An 18743-nucleotide genomic window follows, 5' to 3' on the forward strand; every position below is an offset into this window, starting at 1 on the left:
TTAAAACTTTGCTGTTTCTTAACCTACATCCTTGCCCGACTCTTCCTTAATAAGCACCACTCTCCATTCAAAAGTACAAACATTTTTCTAAATTTGTTTATAATTCAAGATTTTTGTTGTTTAAATATTGATTTGAATTTCCGGAGTATCCAGAATTACAGATTAAAATATCAACTTATAACAATCCATTGGGGAGCGAAATCGGAACTCCGTTGATGGCCTCGCCTGTGGTGACTTCTCGCTTTAAATCTGAAACCGTGGCTCATGGACCGGGCCATTAATCCACTGCGTGTCATTCTTTGACGACGGCTTCGTATAGTCCTAAAGACGGCTTCCTTCAATGTGTTTAAATTTGAAGCGGATTCCTCCGCTTCCTTCTGCTTCACGCGATCATCGTCCACCATATGATTGCTGGTTATGACCACGATTTTGCGACGACCGTGGTGCATTTCAGCCCGGTTCATCAGGTCTAGGAAGCGGGCGAATTTTTTCTGCAGCGCGGCCTTATCGGGTGGTGTTGGCGTGGGTTCCAGTAGACCCTCAAATGTGGTTTCCTCCCCGGGTGCAGCTGTGGGAGGACCAGGACCTCCCGGGGAAGCAGAATTGGGTGCTTCTGCTCCTGCCGGCACTGCTTCACCTTCGGGTGGAGCAGCGGGGATGGGTGTGTCACCTGCGACTGGAGTTGCTCCCTCAGCTGCAGGATTTGCTGCTCCTTCAGCGGCTGGAGCTGCTGCTCCTTCGACTACCGGAGCTGCTGCTCCTTCGGCTGCTGGTGCTGCTGCTCCTTCAGCTGCTGGAGTTGCTGCTCCTACAGCTGCTGGAGCTGCTGCTCCTTGCGCTGCTGGAGCCGCTCCTCCTTCAGGTGCAGGAACTGCTGCTCCTTCGGCAGCTGGAGCAGCACCTCCATCTCTAGGTTGAATTCCAACTGGTGCGGCACCATCCGTTGCGCTCTTAAGCGCAACAAAGTCTTCTTTTCTCACAGTTCTCGCGTTCTTTGACGCATTTACCGAGTTCCCAACACTTGGCTCTTTCTTTTCGTATATCTCGCTATCGGAGCACAGATGTACGTATTTCTGGTTGACTCCGGTCTTGCAAGACTGTGCAGCTAGTTGGCTGGACTCGTATACTTCCGCACCCAAAACGGGGGCATGGCCAAAGTTGCACGTGAAGAACGTTTGTAGCCAGTCGTTTCGGGTCTGCTGAAGGATAGCACAGCCCACTAGACCGGCATTTTCCAATATTATCTGGATGAAGTTGTATTTGGGCGGCCTAAGGGAAATATAAACAATATATTAATTTACAATGAAAGTGGATTTCATGGTCCTTAAAAAAAACCTTGTAATGACTTTGAAAATATTTAAATAATGAAATAATTTTTTTTTTAATTAGAAATAAAGCTAACTTCGGCAAGCCAATGATACTTATAAACCCTTGCAGATGTTACAATTTCCATTTATCAGTATAGGCCTTTCAACTCTATTTTATGATTACTTTTTCATTTTTATGTCCATTTTGATCAAAATTATTTAAAGCGTTTAGAATTGTAAAAAACATAACAAATGAAAAATATGCCGCGTTCTTCTGACCGCTTGTTAGTCCGTTCATATAAACGTGGAGATCTCAGGAACCATAAAAGTTAGATATTTGGGTTTGAGAAGGCATATATTTTCTAAAAGTTATTTACTTAATTACGCTTTAAAAAGGCTATCTTGCTAAATTATAATAAAAAAGATAGAAAGAATTATATATTTATTATCTTGTCGATAAAATACTTTCAATAATTAATATATTAAAGAAAGGTACAAGTAATATTAATCTATTTTTTTACTTTTTTTTCAAGTGCCCAAGGTAGGACCATATTTTTTAATTTTACGTAAAAAGAAAACTTCCTAATCATTCGAAAACCTTTAAAAGGTAGACTAAGGAACAGCTGTTCTTACCCTTTCACTTTTAAGATTGGGTATCACAATGTGAAATAAGAGCAACTTGCTAAAACAAACATTTGTAAGTTTTTTGGTAAGATACGGAAATTATTTAATCAACAATTACGGTTAAAAAATGTAATAAAACTCCCATGGAAACAAAAGCAATAAGTTGGGAAAGTTCTATTATGCTTGGTCGTGACTCACCCTTTTTGAGGATCTTTATACTTCATTATGTCCAGCATCGAGGTACCGCTGTTCTCCCGCATCCACAGCCCAATTATGGCCTTAAGAATGTCCTCCAGCTCTGGGATTTTTCCTCTCATAGCTCGATAACCAACAGTTTGGCCAACGCGAGTTGATGTCTTTGTGTTCCGGCATTCGTCGTTTTTCAGGAAACAGTCCTGTACATTGAACTCGGCCAGGTAGGAAAGTTCCGAATCCCACTTCAAGGTGCCCATGCGGGCAGCCGGACTCAACCCGTTGAATCCGCCCTTGGCCACGCTGTCCCGCAACTCATTAAAGTGTCCCACTAAGTATCTTTGCAGCTTATCATTTATGTCTAAAACCTCAGCGTCCAAGGAGCACTTCTTGTGAAGTCGCTAAAAAAAATGTTTGTAATATACCATAACTGTAAGTATTGTAAGGGAATGGTCATATAATATTGTGTCAAAAAGATCTTGATTTGTGATGACTACTAATTAAATTCAAACTGTTGGATCTTAAAATACGATCATATACGGGCCCTATGAGGTTATGTTAAACAATGTCAAGAAAATGATGTCCCCACTTAAGACAGTGAACTTATTACAACCGAAAAGTTTACGTAAGCTAACTCTACCATAAAGAACAAGGCCTTCGTGTTTGAACTTATTCAGTTTAGCAGACTTCAGTTGTTGCTGATTAAAAAAAAATACTTCATTAAATTTACAAAATGTATCTTAAGAAGTATATAAATTACTTTTACATTTCTATGTAATCAATTCCAACACTAAGTGCCATAACTAATTTATTTAATGTACGAACAGGCGTTTAATTAGTTCACGGACATACAGTAGCTCTTAAAAAGCTGATAAATCGTTATTTTTTTTTGTATACTAACCAACATTAGAATTGCCCTTTGTTCGACTAAGTATAAAGATAAAATTTAACAAAAATTAAAAAACAAAAGCAGGTTGCATACGTGGCACACATATTAGTTTAGTAACTTACGGTTATGCCGTTGCAAGCTACATGTTTTTTGCCTTCGGAACACAATGAGGCATCGCAGTAGTCTGCATTAAATGCCGTGTCATTTCTGGAGTGTTCTTCTTTTTTTTCCGGTGCTCCTGGAGAAACATTTCCTGGTTCCTCTAACGCTGCACTTGGTGTGGTTTCCGGAGCAACTGATGCGGCCTCCTGAGCTGTTGTTAAATGAATGGCCAAACTGGCAATCAGAAGACTGTCAAAAACCAACAATACCCATCTAGAGATCATGGCGTACTAAACTTTATTTTTCAAAATATTTATAAAAGCCATCGTTCCGTGAAATTAAAAATTTCAAGGCTCGTGAAATCGACAGATGTAAAAAAAATCTCAGAAGATATTGTAAAATGTATAGTAAATAATTCTAGTAGGAGAAAGGAACCCAATCGTTTATAACTTTTTAACAACAGTTTCTTTAAATAAACCTTTGAAATCTCGTATTGAGCTTTGCTTTAAACTAAAGAATAAACCTAGTGTTGACTTAATTATTAAAAAAAGTATCAAGGCAACTTAATTAACTGGTTCCTATTTTTATTCCCTTGCAGATGGTAATATAATTTTGGTCAAAAGAGTGCAACGCAGTGAAGGAGACATCTCCGACCCTATAAAGTATATGTATTCTTGATCAGGATCGCGTACTGAGTTGATATAAGCAAAAAGTAAAAAGTTTGATAACCATCCAGGATGTTTTATTAGAATAGTGTCTTAATGGTATACCACAATTTATGCATTCAAAATTTTGTTGTTTTTGAAATTGAGAAATTATATTTGGACCTTTGGCCCCAAAAACTAAATTCTCAACAACGTTTTGATGCACGGAATCTTATAACTTTATAATCTAATTTTCCATACAAATAAATAAATTTATTTGTATAAATATCATTATTTGTATGGAAAAAAATCCGTAGTCCAGCAAGATTGGGACGCCCACTGGTCCGGCACCAAAATGTGCCAGAGAAGGAACCAGAGGAGGAACCAGAGGAGCAACCAGAAGAGGATTCAGAGGAGGAACCAGAGGAGAAGAAGGAGGAGGCCGAGGAGAACGCATCGGCAAGCCCACCATCAGATTCCGCCAGCCCGTCCGCAGACAGCGGATGAAAGCGAAGTCCAGCCAGTCCCAGATGTGCAGGGCCTCCTCCTCGGGCTCCTCCTCTGGTTCCTCCTCTGGTTCCTCCTCTGGTTCCTCCTCTGGTTCCTCCTCTGGGACCTTTTGGTACCGGACCAGTGGGCGTCCCAATCTTGCTGGACTCCGGATTCTTGCTGTGCTCCTTCGATGCCGGTGGCTTGCCGACGGTGGAGTGGCTCGAATTGGGATTAACAGGCTTTGCCATAGCTTTCGAAGAGGAGCTGGCCACCGGGGTCTTGAGCTGGTTGGAGGGCTTGCTAGCCATGGCATTGGCAAGGGGTGTCTTTGTGCCGGAGGATCGGGCACCGCCGACCTTGATCTTGCCATCCGAGGGATTGCCCATCGACTGGCCATCGCTGGGCATGGTTATGGCGGTGGAAGTGGAACTGGGAGTGGCAGTGGAAGTGGCGGTGCTCTTGGTGACGGTGATGGGCTTCGACTGGAAGACGGCCTGGTTGTGGCTGCTGGTGGCCGGGACGAGGTTCTGCAAGCCGGAACCCGAACAGGGCACGCGCGTCTTGCGGTGATGATGCTCCATGGGCACCACCTGGGGTGCTGGCTTGACCACCGGAGCATAAGCATGACCATGAGTATGACCATGGACATGATCAGGAGCATGAAAATGAGCAGAGGCAGGAACAGCGGCTGCAGCAGGGGCTGGTGCGGAAGCCGGAACGGGCTGATGTTGCGGATGCGGATGCGCGTGGTGGAGCTAAGGTAGCTGGAGGATGCGGTGGATCTGAAGCTGGAGTCCGTGTACTCGCTGGACTCGCTGTCGCTCCAATCGCTGCTCGCCGAGGCGATCAAGGGGGTGGGCGACCTGTTCCTAACTCTTGGACCAGCTGCTCCTCCTTTTCCTTCTCCTCCGGCGGCGATTACCTCCTTGCGATTCTTGCGCTCCTTACGCTCCCGGCGATCCTTCCTCTGCCGCTTGGTGGGCGGCTTTACCCCGTCATTCGCCTTGGTGTTCTTCTCCTTGGGCAACTCTTCAACCAAATTTGTTTCGTTTCCAGAGCTGCTGCTCACTCGTCGGGTGACAAATGCCAAATGAAAATGGGGAAAAGGGAAATGGCAACTGTCATCCAGGAAAAATCAAAGTGGCCAGGCAAAGCTACTAGATTGGAGGATCTGGATTGCCACCTAATAGTTGGGATAGGAACTACATCTCTGTGCTAATGAATTGCAGTGAAGGAAACATTTCCGACCCTATAAAGTATATATATTCTTGATCAGCATCACCAGGAGAGTCGATCTAGCCATGTCCGTCTGTCCGTTTCTACGCAAACTAGTCCCTCAGTCTGCTTGAAACTTTCCCAAAAGTTGTCTTTCTATTGCAGGTAGTATATAAGTCGGAACGAGCCGGATCGGCCGACTATATCCTATAGCTGCCATATATGTAGCTGAATGATCGGAAAGGCCATAGCTTTGGCGTTTTTTAAGTTAGGAAGTTGGGAATTTTAATGAGTGTTAAGAATGCATCATATGAATAATTTTGGAGAATATAATTTACAAAATATTCTGCAAGGGTATTTCAATTTCGGCTCCGCCCGAAGTTAGCTTTCCTTTCTTGTTTGGTATGTCACTGCTATGACGGGATTTTGAAAATTTAAAACTTACCAAAACTAATCAATCCTATAAAAAATATATATAATTGTTATGGATATATATTTTTGTTTTTGTCTATTTTAAAATCTCCTTTTCTTAGACCATTATTTTATTTGCACCAATTCGAATTATCCAATTTAAATGTATTTCGGAGTCCCTGAATTTTATCTGGTTTGTATACCACAATCCCCCTATTTTATCTGGCTCACGTTAGAGGTGGTATGACATCGATAGTTGTTAAACTCGATATTCCCGTATAAAGTTTATAGTATAGTTATTTATTTTAAATTTAATTATTCTTTACTTTTTTATCTTATCTTGTTCGCGTTAAAGCTGGGACAATCGGCGCACTCAAACGAGTCTGATTTCAACATCATAGTTAACCCAAAGATTCGAATTGAGCGCTTACCAACTGCTGTATGATAACAGCTGTTCTTTGTTTTGAGTTGTACATGGATAATAATAAACTGAGGGGAAACAATAGAAAAGTGAGCAAAAATTACCTAATAGTAATAATAATAATTGTGGGAGACAGCGGGTGCAATTCAATGCAGATATTTTATCAGAAATGAAGCCAGTAAACAAAACGCTGGCAGAGAAGCGTCGATGGACCTCGAAAAGTCGCAACCTGTGAGAGTGAAAGTAAACCGGTCGCTGATAGCATTTGAGTTGAGCTCTTCACCTTCTGCCTACGTGGAATCGCTCGTCTGATTGCAAGTTGATTGTCAACTGCTAGCTTGTGCTAATCGTGAGCCATTTGTTTATCGCTTCTCATAGCGGCTTCTAGATTATGTACAAATACCAAAGGTTAATTTCGTGCTAGAACGGCCACGGGTGCTAACGGGCCAAGAATTGACCTACATATGTATTCAATTTCTCCCTTTTGCAGCGCATCGTTTGAGAGCTGCCTCGAAAAACGCGACGCCGAAATGAAGTTCCCTAGGAATGGAAAGCTTTTGTGGAATTTGGTGAGATCTTGCAGTACTCATGAAACAGCCTTCTACAATGCACATCCCATTCGCATTCCAGACAAAGAGCTCGCTGGCGCAGGAGTCTCAAAATGGGATCGCCAAAAGGGTGCTACCCGCCAGATACAGCACCGCTGTAAAAAGTGCAACCTCGGAGCAGCCAAACCTCCTGAAGTACCATGTTCTGCCGCTCGAAGAAACGCTGAATCGCTTTATGGCCACTGTTGAGCCCCTGCTGACTCCAGAGGAGCTGGAACAGCAGAAGGCGATCACTGCTCAGTTCTTGAAGAAGCAAGGCCGTGATTTGCAGCAGCTCTTGGAGGAAACTGGCAGTAAGGAGAAAAACTGGCTGGCCCACCGCTGGCTCAAGGCTGCCTACTTACAATATCGATCGCCAGTGACTGTCTTTGTGAGTCCAGGCATGACCTTCCCCAAGCAAAACTTCAAGGACTCACACGCTTTTGTCGACTACACGGCCAGAGTTATCTTTGGACTGGGTGAGTTCAATGACATGGTGCATGCCGACCAAATTCCTATTGTTAAAATGGGCAAGAACGAGTTGGACAACAGTCAGTTCGGCAAAGTATTTGGCACATGCCGGATACCAAGAAAGGGAACAGATGAGATTGTCTACAATCCCAGCTCCGACTATGTAGTGGTGATCTTCAGGAATCATGTGAGTACAAACCATACTATATCATTCTATATACTTAACCATTTAATTTTATCCTAGTTTTACAAACTGCAAATATATAACAAGCAGGGAAAGCTTATTGCTGCTAAATGCCTAGGTGCTCAACTGGAGAATATCATGTTGAAGGAAACCAAAGTTGGAATTCCCTATGGTATTTTAACCACCGATTCAAGGGACAACTGGGCCGAAGCCTACGAACTTCTGTCCGATACACCTAGCAACAGAGATGCCCTTAAAACTATTCAGAGTGCTCTGTTTACCGTCTCCCTCGACGAGGGTACCACCTTAAAAGAAGGTGAAGATGTCGACGAACTAATTCTATCGCTGATCCATGGTAGTGGCAGCAAAGTCAACAGCGGAAACCGCTGGATGGACAAGACTATTCAGTTGGTGGTGAACCCAAATGGAAACGTTGGATTCACTTATGAGCACTCACCTGCTGAGGGCCAGCCCATTGCAATGATGATGGACTATGTTGTTCAAAAGATGTAAGAGCAAAAAATTCACATACAAGAAGGAGCTACGCTAATGCATATATTTTTAGGAAGGATGATCCTAACTTTGGGCAAAGCGGATCAGAGGACTTTACTCCTGCACAGAAAATACAGATTTCTTCCCTTAACAAAAGCGTAGAGCAATCTTTGGCCGTCGCACAGCAAAACGTTGATAAACTTGCACAAGACCTTCAAATGAAGGTTCTCAAGTTCGACAGATTTGGAAAGGACTTCATTAAAAAACAACGTCTGGGACCGGACAGTTTTATTCAAATAGCGTTGCAACTCGCCTTCTTCAAGTAAGTGGTTTAACTTACGGTTAGATCTTTCACAATAATCTCTTATTATTTGCAGAATGCACTCTGAGCCAGCTGCGCAATATGAGTCAGCTCACTTGCGCATATTCGATGGCGGACGAACTGAAACTATACGCTCGTGTTCCAACGAATCATTGGCCTTCTGCCGCGCTATGCAGGACTCGAATGCCACAGACCAGGTGCGGGCTGATAAACTTCGTGAGGCAGTAATGTCTCATCAGATGTATGCTAAACTAGCCCTTCAAGGGAAAGGAGTCGATCGTCACCTTCTTGGACTAAAGCTGATGGCTCAGGAGAATCGCCAGCCTATTCCAGAGTTTTTTTCATCACCTGGCTTTGTAAAGTCCAGTCATTTTCGCATGTCCACCTCGCAGGTAGCCACTAAATATGAAGCTTTCATGGGATATGGACCGGCTACTGACGATGGATATGCTTGCTGCTATAATCCTCGTGAACACGACATTATCTTGGCCATATCTGCTTGGCGTTATTGTCCGATAACAGATCACTTGAAGTTCGCTAAGATCCTGGAGCAATCCTTTTCTCAAATGAAGGATGTCCTGGAAAATTCAGTGACGCCTAAATCCAAATTGTAAAAATAATCAAAAATAATATATTTTTGCAGATTGTTTACACCTTGAACGGCTTAATTTATATTGCCTTAAAAGTACCGTTGCAGGAAGCACTATAATTTTAGTTTAAAGTATGCAACGCAGTGAAGGCGATATTTGCAACACTATATTTTTCTGCATTGACTTGAACAGTTTACAAATGAAAAAGAAAGAAAACATTAAACAATATATAAACTGAACTGAATATTTAATGTTTAATGTCTATTTATTTATTGACTTGAAAAAAAACGGGGAAAAACTAACTAGAATACTATTTGCAAGGGCATACAGCATGTAAAAATATTTTGAAGATAAACAAATACTTTGCTTTTCAGCTTAGTAAAATATATTATCTTAGAATAACTTTTTCTTGAAGTAAAGAATTACATTTACTTGTCGTCAGGTTAATTTTATTGTTTACAGTTCTTGCTCAGATACGAGACGAAGCGTGAAAAATTGGTTTTTACTGTGTAGATGGTGGCTCGTCTCTCCTTCAGTTCACGTCGCTGTTGGCGCAGCTTTGCCTTGAACGATTCCTCCAGGGCTTGCACCCGATCGCACATCTCCAGCTCCGCGATGATCTGCGGCCAGTCGTCCACTGCAAAAATGTCCATAAGAGCATCGAGTCCTTCGGACAAGGCCCACAGATCCTCCTCCTTGGCACACAAAGTCAACAGAAATTGCACTATAACCTTAACCAGTGGCTCCGAGAGGAGGGAGCCCAGAGTACCCAGCATCCGGTTCCAGTTAACCCGGATATTCAAATCCGTGCAGTTGCTGGCTCCCTCGATAATCATGTTCAGGTCGTTTTCGGTCATCTGACTAAAGAGATCCCTGCGCGACTTAAGCAAACTCAGTGAGGAGCGCATCAGCGAGGTGATAGCCTCCAGTACATCTACATTTTCGGTTCCCTTAAAGGCTTGCTGACCCAAGTTCATCCACATATTGTAGACCTCACTGTAGCCGCCCAAATCTTCTGCAGCCAGCACGTTACATAGGTTCTGGAGACAAATCAAATAGGACACTCGTAATTTAACCACTTTCTCCTTGATATTGTCCTGCTGGAACAGAAGTTTCTCCAAAGCTGGATCCAAAGGCTGTGCTTTTTGCCAAAGCTTCTCGACCACCTTGTTTTGTTTGATAGTCTCCAAGAAGTTGGCGGGCAATCCACCCGCACCGCTGTCAACTGGATCGTCTTCCATGTCGTAATCTGCCACGATCTCGGTCTCAGACTGCTCGCTGTCCGTATCCCAGTTGCTCTGTTCATCGCTGGATCCCAAGTTCGTGACAATCTCAGCCACCAGTCGTTGGGCGTCAAGCAAGTGCTCCAGGTTCTTGAGTGTCACGTCAGCATCGCATTGGTTAGGTTTGGACGGATTGGCGCTCTGGGATTCCGTCATCTCCTCGGTTTCCATTGAGATTTCCAGCACTGGTGCCTCATTGTTCGATTTGGCATTCAGTATCTCGTTTTTACAACTCAACAGCTGAGCCTGCGGATCGATGGTGAGCAGTTTGTCTAGACTGGTCAGGATCTCCCGGGTGTGGGCTGCTGAGCAGGCGGGCACGTTGCATAATATACCAGCGGCCAGGGCGTTAAGGTAAAGTTGTGCGTGGCTCTCTGCCGGAACACTAAGGAGTTCTGGTAGCGCGCTACTGCCGGCCAGGACGTTCCATGAGCTGGAGTTGTTCTCGGACACCACCAACACCAGTTGGGCCACCGAAATGGCAATTTCCAGTCCGAATTTTCGGTAATCGAAGCCCATAAGCAGGCTGGGAAGGAAGTTTGCCTGATTGAAGGCTTCTGTGGCTGTTGGCGAGCTCTCGCACAAGTTCCGGAGCAGATGAATCGCCTGCAGGAAGGTGTCCGCTTGTAGTTCGTTCTCAAAGCCATTTTTGGTCAGGTCGTAGCCCCGGATCAGAGTCAGCAGGGCGGTCATTATGTCGTTTTCCACGAGGAAGTCGCACACCTCCGTGCCAAAAACAGAAAGGTTCCGGAAGGCCCCCGCCGCCGCGTTCCGGATGGCGCTCTCCTTGTCGCATAGCAGGGGGGCCGCAATCCGGACCAGCTCGCTGCCACAAATCTCGCGCACCTTCTCCTTGCGCAGCGCCAGCACGGCGAAGGAGTGCAGTCCGTTCAGCTTGTCCTCCACATCCGTTCGCTGCAGGTGCACGCAGATCGCCTCGATGGGCCCGCAGCCCTCCGCCACGCCCTCCGCTTCCAAGCCCAGGACATGCTCCAGATCCGCCGACGTGTCCACGCCGGAGGGCGTCCGTGTCTTCACTTTCCGGACTTTTCCCATTGCAACTGCACGTGTTTACAAGCAGCAGTGTGACCAAGCAACGCTAGGAAAACCTAACAGGCTCGGACCAACGCAAAATATGGGTGCGTTCATCAGCATCACTTGATCAGTGATCACAGGTCGCGTTCACCAGGACGTCTGGATATATGATGAAATTATTTAAGCTTCGATATACGCCATTTTGCGCATTTCGTTTAAGAAAAGCTAACGTCCTTTCTTTTTTATGGTCTTAATGTCAAGTTTAAAACAAATTAGCACGACTTAAAATGCTGTGCTGACCACAATTCATTTAGCATAATGTTAATAATGCTAACTTGAGATAAATTATACATATCTTATGAAGATTGTCATGCTAAGTACTTAACACTCAATATAGAATATTGGTTGTTATTATTAAAAGGGATGTGATTTGATTGACTGCCCATATAAATATTCATGAAATATTTTTAATCTAATGGCCTTATGTGGAAAATAACTAAGTTACATTATGTTAGGTATTTATATTTTTAAATCATTTCGAACCGGTCTGGCAACATCATTTGCATCATGTGCTGCCACATGGTACGCTTTATTCGATAACGTACTTATCGATTTCAATTGGTTGTTTTTACATCTCTAGCGGCAGAAAAGTGCAGAAAATTTTCTGAAAATTTCTAAATGCAAAGTGAGAGAGTGCGTACAGTGAGATCTGTGTGCAATGGAAGCGAGTCTAGAGGAGAGCATGGACAGCGAGCACACCAGTTCGCCGATCAGCAAGACGGAGGCGAAGGAATCCCCTCCAGGAGTGGGCCTCAATGGAAACGGCAGTGGTAGTGGCAGTGGCAGCCAGGAGGCCCCGAATAATGGCGTTGCTATAGCCAAGGAAAAACCCAACGAAGCCCAGTGGTGCGTAGTCAGGGAAAAGTCAGTGCGTTTTTCATTCATGTTTTTTTTACCTTGACCCAATTTTAGGAGCAAGCCGTTCAATGCATTCAGTGGTCGACCCATTGGGGAGCACACAGCGCAGCAGCAGGCTCTGCAGCAGCAGCAACAGCCGCAACAGCAGCAGCCGCAGCAACAACAACCTCCCCCTGGAGCAAATGGTGTGACGGGTCCCCCGGAAATCTGGGTAGAAACCAAGGCGGAGGACGGACGGTCCTATTATTACCATGCGGTGACAAGGGAAACCACCTGGACCCGACCCGAAGGACCCAATGTTAAGATTATGACCCAGGCCGAGGTGGAAGAGATGGCGAAGCGACCAGCCCAGGCTGCCAAGGTGGAGCCCAAAAACAGCGAGACGACCGGCGAGATTCCAGCAGTTTCGTCCCATCTCACTTCGCAACCGCCGCCACATCTGATGAGTCAACCACCACCAAATGCGGCAGCTCCTCTGCTATCTCAGCCGCCACCAAATGTGCGTCAGCAGCCACCGCCCATGTTTCAGCCACCTGGGATGCAACCGCCTCCCGGATTTGGACAGCCGCCATTCTGCATGCCGCCACCGGCGTACGGATTTCCTGGAGGAGCGGCTCCAGGTGGAGCGCCTTGGGGCGTGGGCGTGCCGCCCTGGCAACAACAGCAACACATGCACGGAGGCCAGGATAATAAGCCAGCTAAGTCGCTGATTATCAAGCCGGGCGTTATCGATCCAGCTGTAATTGGACGAGCTGCAGAGTGGTCAGAACATCGTGCTCCCGATGGCAGACCGTACTATTTTCATGCCGGTCGAGGGGAGAGTGTCTGGGAGAAGCCGCAGGCGCTGAGGGACATGGAGGCCGCCCGCATGGCAGCCCACTCTGGGGTGGCGCCTGCTGTGGCTCCGTCCGGATTGCCACCCCATCTGCTACCCAATCCCATGATGCATATGCCACCGGGCTCTGCGCCGCCGGGATTCGACCCGCATGCTGCTTTTGCGGCCGCTGCCGCAGCAATGAAAGCGAATTCGGAGAACACTAAGGCGGCGCAGGCTGCCGCTCTGGAAAAGGAGGCTAAGAAGGCGGCGGAAGAGAAGCGGAAAAAGGAGGAGGAGCAAAAGAAGGCGGCGGCCACCGCCAAGCAGACGGACAAGAGTCGACCGGTGACAAGTACACCCATTGCCGGAACTCCCTGGTGTGTCGTGTGGACTGGAGATGCCCGCGTCTTCTTTTATAATCCTTCGACGAGGACTTCAGTTTGGGATCGCCCCGAGGATTTGATGAATCGCGAGGACGTTGACAAGGCGGTAAACGAGCGACCCGAACAGCTGAAGACCCCGCAGGAGAAGTCAGCTGAAGCGGATCAGAAATCTAGCGAGGAGGCCGCACAGGAACAGGCTCAAGCTCAAGTCCAAACCCAGCAGCAAGAGCAGGTGCAACGAGTGGAAGCAGAGGATGATGATGACGACGAGGTGATTAAGATACGCACTGAATCCGAGTCCAGTGTGGAGGAAGTGCCCACAAAACGAGTGCGAATGAGTAAGTTTTTGTTTGCTTTCCTTAAAGGCCTTAAAGGGGACCTTTTGAATGTACCCTTTTTAATATTTTGTATATCAGAAAAAAAAACATTAATTGTAAATTGAGCCCCGTTTTCGTTTCCGTTACTAATTTTATAAACTGAGAAATCTCCTAACTTATTTTTAACCTATTTTTGCTTTCGATGCTAATAGTTTCAAAGTCGAAAAGGGCCGAGGATGCTGCCCTAGAGGCTGAGCAGAGGGCGGCCAAGGAGCGGGCCCTGGTACCTTTGGAGATGCGCGTCACCCAGTTCAAGGAGATGCTTAGGGAGAAGGACGTATCGGCTTTCAGCACATGGGAGAAGGAGCTTCACAAGATCGTGTTCGATCCGCGTTATCTGCTGCTGACGTCAAAGGAACGCAAACAGGTATTTGAAAAGTATGTCAAGGATCGGGCCGAGGAAGAGCGTAAGGAGAAACGGAACAAGATGCGCCAGAAGCGGGAGGACTTCCGTAGCCTAATGGAAGAAGCCAGGCTGCATGGCAAGTAAGTATTGGGGAATTATACATATATTATTAGATTTTATATATAGACAACAACATAATCGTTATTAACAGCCGTCGTGAGCTATACAAGTTGGAATATGCAAATCCATTTGATATTCATACAAAATTAAGATAGATTCTTATATTTCAGTAAAAAGAGATTGAACTTTTATAATTTCCTGCACTTTTATACTTGGTTTTACAGTTCAAACGAATAATATAGAGTTTATTAGCCTAGTAAAAAGGGGATACTACTTTTTTCAGCACTTAAACAAATTTTGCAATTTTCCCTTTAAAATCCAAATTTAAAAGTTATTCTTTTACATTATTTTAATATCGTTGTAACGATTTTATTAAATTTTATTTAAACTTTTTTAAAATGGAACATATTGAAAGGTATTTTTAATTTGCACTGAGAAACCATTTCTGGGAAAAGTTGCTTTTTATATTTGCTAACCGTAGATCTTTTTGCAGATCCTCGTTCTCGGAATTCAGCCAGAAGAACGCGAAGGAAGAGCGGTATCGGGCCATCGAAAAGGTCCGCGAGCGGGAGAGTCTCTTCAACGAGTACATCGTGGAGGTGCGTCGGCGCGAGAAGGAGGACAAGCAGCTGAAGAAAGAGCAGGTAGGCTTTGGGTATAGTCGAGCGCCAAACCCCATCACCTTACGTATCTCGATGTTTAAACATAAATGCATATCTTTATATATATTTAACTTACCTGTATGCCAAAAGTATTTACATAATGTGATTGATTTTCTGTTAACTTTTAAACCATAAACAACGTGTGAATCGAAACCGAATCAAACCAAACTGAAAATGAAACCGAATCCGAACCCTGATCGATTGCATTACCCCTGAACGTGTTGGGTTCCCGGTGGTTTGCCACCCGATACCTTAGCCACTAGCTAGCAGGTTACAGCACAAATGCACCACCCAAAACACCAAAATACACAACAGCAACAGCATCAAGAATCACCTGTACAACCACCTCAACAGTCAATTCCGCCCGCCGTCTGTCATCGCCGTCCACTGATCTACTTGACCACGCACATGCTTGCAATCTGTGTGGTGAGTTACTTGAAAACATACAAAGCAAAAACATTAAAATTTGTTTTTCTGCAATAAGAAACAAATTTGGAAAAAAACAAATATAAAAACAATAAAAACAAAATATCGAAAGGTTTGCCAAACTGAAAATTACCTGATAATCGTTGGTGTGATTTCCACTTCCCGCCCTACGCCCCACGTCGCCCCTCTCGGATGTAATATGCGATGTGATGAAGAGGATGATGCGATGATGTGATTGGCATTGGGAGATCATGAGTGATGATGTTTGAAGTTCGCGTTGGGCTCTCGGATGGATGCCAACGAGCAGGAGACAGACAGAGAGATTGTTCCGGAGATCCAGAGCGACAGCAATACATTTGCAGGTGTCTGCGGCGCTGAGCAAACAGTATGAATAATACTTAATTTAATTAACCCACTATTTTCGTTTTGTTTACAAATAATGAAAACACTCAGCAGTTTGTCACCTGACAGAGGCAAGACCAAGGAACCGAACTCAGCCCAATCCCACCTGCGTAGACCAAAGAATTACGAGATTTTTAAGCCGAAACATCTCAAAACTTTGCTCTCGCAGGTTCAGACAGCGGCCCAAAGTCGCTGAAAGGCTCTTTGCCCCGTATCCTTACCGTATACCATATTCTTACTGTAGATCTATTGACTATTGTACCCTTCGGCCTTGCTGAAGTCTTAACTCGTCGGCCTGTAAGTCAAGAGAGAGGAGAAGGGGTTAGCTGGTCCGTTTTTTGTAATAAACAACCACATCCTACAACTATTGCTTCTTCCTAGCACCTGCATTACTCAAGACTTTGTTGTATGTTTTAATTTTATCAAGCACTACTGTATACTTGCATACCTGCCGCACTTCTTATTTTTGGATATAAGATTAGAGTATAATTCGCTTAGCTAATTACATTTATTAGTGCGTATTTCAAATCCAGATCTTTATATATTTCAGAAAAAATAATGTTGTCAGTCACACCGTAGACTGTATTAAAAAATTCAATTGGCAATTTGATTTATGCACTTAAATCAAACCGACAGCTCAGTGAATTATACTTTAAGAAACCATTTTTCTTTATTTATTTTGCCATTACTTGATTCCGTGGTTCGATTCGAGTCTGTTCCTGCCCCCTTCTCTCTCAGCCAGCAGGACCTGAACTAATCTTGCGTTCTTTTTCAGTTAAGTCTTTGACCGCTAATCAAAACCCTTCTCTTGCAGGCACAAAATCGTGTAACTATGTTTAATAGCTTAAGAAACATTAGTCCTAAGCTTTAGGTTAGACCATTAAGTAATAGAATGTTAAGTGAAGGGCGCATCAATGCCAGACCTCTAATTCGATCTTTTTTTCGCATTTCTCTTCTCTTCCGCATGGCTGTCATGTCAATATTCCTTTCACATACACTCACAAACTCTAGATCCGCAAGGACTTTCTGGATATGCTGCGCGAAAGGCACGACATCGAACGCCACACCAGGTGGTACGACATCAAGAAGAAGTTTGAGTCTGACCCCCGCTACCGGATAGTGGACTCCCTGTATCGGGAGGAGTACTTCGAGGATTATCTGCACATAATGAAGGAGGAGAAGCGAAAGGAGCGAGAAATGCGTGAACAGCGGGAACGAGAGCGGCATCGCGAACGCAAATCGGATCGGAGGGATAGGGACAAGGACAAGGAGAAGGACAAGGACAAGGAAAAGGATAAGGACAAGGGTCGCAAGGATCGAGGACGCAGTCGCTCGAGGGACAAGGATCGCGAACGCAAGTCGTCCAAGGAAAAGGAAAAAATAAAGGAGGAAAAGGGCAAGTCGGAGAAAATCAAGAAACGGGATACTACTCCGGTAAGTCACAAATTACATTTAATAGCTTCAAATTAAAGCATACCATTTGTTAGTGTATATACCATCATTTCCATTCTAGAAATAGATAGTATATATCAGGTAGGGCAAAGCTTCCATAACGCAAAAATATTCTTGTCGATGCTGCTATAGCTCATGGCGATTTAACCATTTTTTCCATTCAAATGTATATACCCATATATAAGTAATGCCTAAACCACCTTGTTTGACATATTTATATTTTTATCTCAAAGATTAAAGTCACAAAGGTGATATTTAATTTATTTTTAGTAAGCAGCAAAAAAATGTATACATACGAATTGAAAGCTTGAAATATTTCCTTATAATTTGTACTGGAAAAATTGATATGGTTTTAGTAATACCATCGATTATATTCACATTATACTGGCATTATTCAAATCAGCTTTACCAAATAAAAATTGTTTTCTACTTTCTGTAGGAGGAGGGCGAGCATCGCGAGGATTCCGATAGAGAAGAACGAGCGGGCAGCGTCGACAGCGAGGTGGCTCGTCAGCGGGAAAACGAGGCTGAGCAAAAGCAAAAAGAGCGCGAAAAGAAGCTGAGGGCGGAGCAAAGCATCCGGGAGCGAGAGAAGGAGGTGCAACGAACCCTGGCCGGGCATCTGAGGGATCGGGACAAGGAGCGCGAGCACCACATGCGCGAAGAGTGCATTGGTCACTTCACGGCTCTGCTAACAGATCTAGTGCGTACGCCGGACTTTACATGGAAGGAGGTCAAGCGCCAGTTGCGGAAGGACCATCGCTGGGAACTGATTGAGACCCTCGATCGAGAAGACCGCGAGCGGTAAGAGGACAACAAATTATATAATATTTTAGTGTATTACGAATAACTTCACCTTTACAGCAAATTCAACGAGCACATTGACAACCTGATGAAAAAAAAGCGAGAGCGGTTCCGCGAAATGCTGGACGAGATTGGCACTCTGCAGCTCACTAGCACTTGGAAGGAGATTAAAAAGCTGATCAAAGAGGATCCGCGATATCTGAAGTACAATTCGGACAAAGGAGAGCGCGAGTTCCGAGACTACATAAAGGATAAAACGATGACAGCAAAGACTTCCCTTCGGGAACTCTTGCAAGAGTGTAAGTTTATTACCCACAAGAGCAGCGATCTCATCAAGGAAAATCCCAACCATCTCAAGGAGATTCAGGACATACTGAAGAACGACAAGCGGTAAGATTAGAATCCCTAATATTGTATAATCGAGTATATTTTTTGTTACAAATGTTAACACATATACATTTCCTCATAGCTATTTGGTGCTGGATCACATGGAGGAGGAGAGAAACACTATTGTGCTCGGATTCTTGGAGGAGCTTAACAAGCGCGGACCGCCACCACCCCCAACAGCTTCTGAGTCAACGCGTCGCAACAAGTAGTGGCATTATAAAGTAAACTGCAAACTATTCAATTTAATCATAACAATTAAATTATTATACTAAGCCGAAGTTCTGTAACTTCTAATATTTTAAATGAATAAATTAAAATACACACATTAATGCAATTAAAAATAATGACACAATCAACTCTTTTTCATTCATAAATATTTATTGATCAT

The 18743-nt window shown here is 44.3% G+C and overlaps 4 protein-coding genes across 8 annotated transcripts; 2 read left to right on the plus strand and 2 right to left on the minus strand.

The window, feature by feature from the left end:
• Positions 1-88: 88 nt before the first annotated feature.
• Positions 89-5491, minus strand: LOC108048367. Its single transcript, XM_017128949.2, has 7 exons — positions 5457-5491; positions 4891-5368; positions 4460-4852; positions 4228-4374; positions 3135-3404; positions 2130-2524; positions 89-1269 (listed from the first exon to the last, which is right to left on the minus strand). Exons 1-7 carry the CDS (start codon positions 5489-5491, stop codon positions 171-173), a joined length of 2817 nt encoding a protein of 938 aa, XP_016984438.2. The 3' UTR covers positions 89-170.
• A 656-nt stretch (positions 5492-6147) lies between these two features.
• On the plus strand, positions 6148-9187 carry LOC108048371 (carnitine O-acetyltransferase). Of its 2 annotated transcripts, XM_017128962.2 has the most exons (7): positions 6148-6386; positions 6453-6705; positions 6788-6866; positions 6928-7542; positions 7600-8048; positions 8105-8353; positions 8409-9187. In XM_017128962.2, exons 2-7 carry the CDS (start codon positions 6689-6691, stop codon positions 8965-8967), a joined length of 1968 nt encoding a protein of 655 aa, XP_016984451.2. In that variant the 5' UTR covers positions 6148-6386; positions 6453-6688; the 3' UTR covers positions 8968-9187. The 2 variants fall into 2 exon arrangements, with proteins under 2 accessions (XP_016984451.2, XP_016984452.2); XM_017128963.2 differs by lacking the exon at positions 6453-6705 and having other exon boundaries at positions 6149-6386.
• A 183-nt stretch (positions 9188-9370) lies between these two features.
• Positions 9371-11317, minus strand: LOC108048372. Its single transcript, XM_017128964.2, has one exon. It carries the CDS (start codon positions 11280-11282, stop codon positions 9393-9395), a length of 1890 nt encoding a protein of 629 aa, XP_016984453.2. The 5' UTR covers positions 11283-11317; the 3' UTR covers positions 9371-9392.
• Positions 11318-11879: 562 nt separating this feature from the next.
• LOC108048369 (transcription elongation regulator 1) lies at positions 11880-18702 on the plus strand. Of its 4 annotated transcripts, XM_017128952.2 has the most exons (8): positions 11880-12167; positions 12234-13717; positions 13909-14242; positions 14716-14866; positions 16724-17146; positions 17604-17968; positions 18029-18358; positions 18438-18702. In XM_017128952.2, exons 1-8 carry the CDS (start codon positions 11980-11982, stop codon positions 18562-18564), a joined length of 3402 nt encoding a protein of 1133 aa, XP_016984441.2. In that variant the 5' UTR covers positions 11880-11979; the 3' UTR covers positions 18565-18702. The 4 variants fall into 4 exon arrangements, with proteins under 4 accessions (XP_016984441.2, XP_016984443.2, XP_016984444.2 ...); XM_017128954.2 differs by lacking the exons at positions 16724-17146; positions 17604-17968; positions 18029-18358; positions 18438-18702 and adding exons at positions 15141-15310; positions 15369-15558; XM_017128955.2 differs by lacking the exons at positions 16724-17146; positions 17604-17968; positions 18029-18358; positions 18438-18702 and adding exons at positions 15141-15310; positions 15423-15557.
• Positions 18703-18743: the final 41 nt, after the last annotated feature.

The sequence above is a fragment of the Drosophila rhopaloa genome, unplaced genomic scaffold, assembly GCF_018152115.1.
Source record: "Drosophila rhopaloa isolate 14029-0021.01 unplaced genomic scaffold, ASM1815211v1 contig_155, whole genome shotgun sequence".
NCBI classification, from domain to species: domain Eukaryota; kingdom Metazoa; phylum Arthropoda; class Insecta; order Diptera; family Drosophilidae; genus Drosophila; species Drosophila rhopaloa.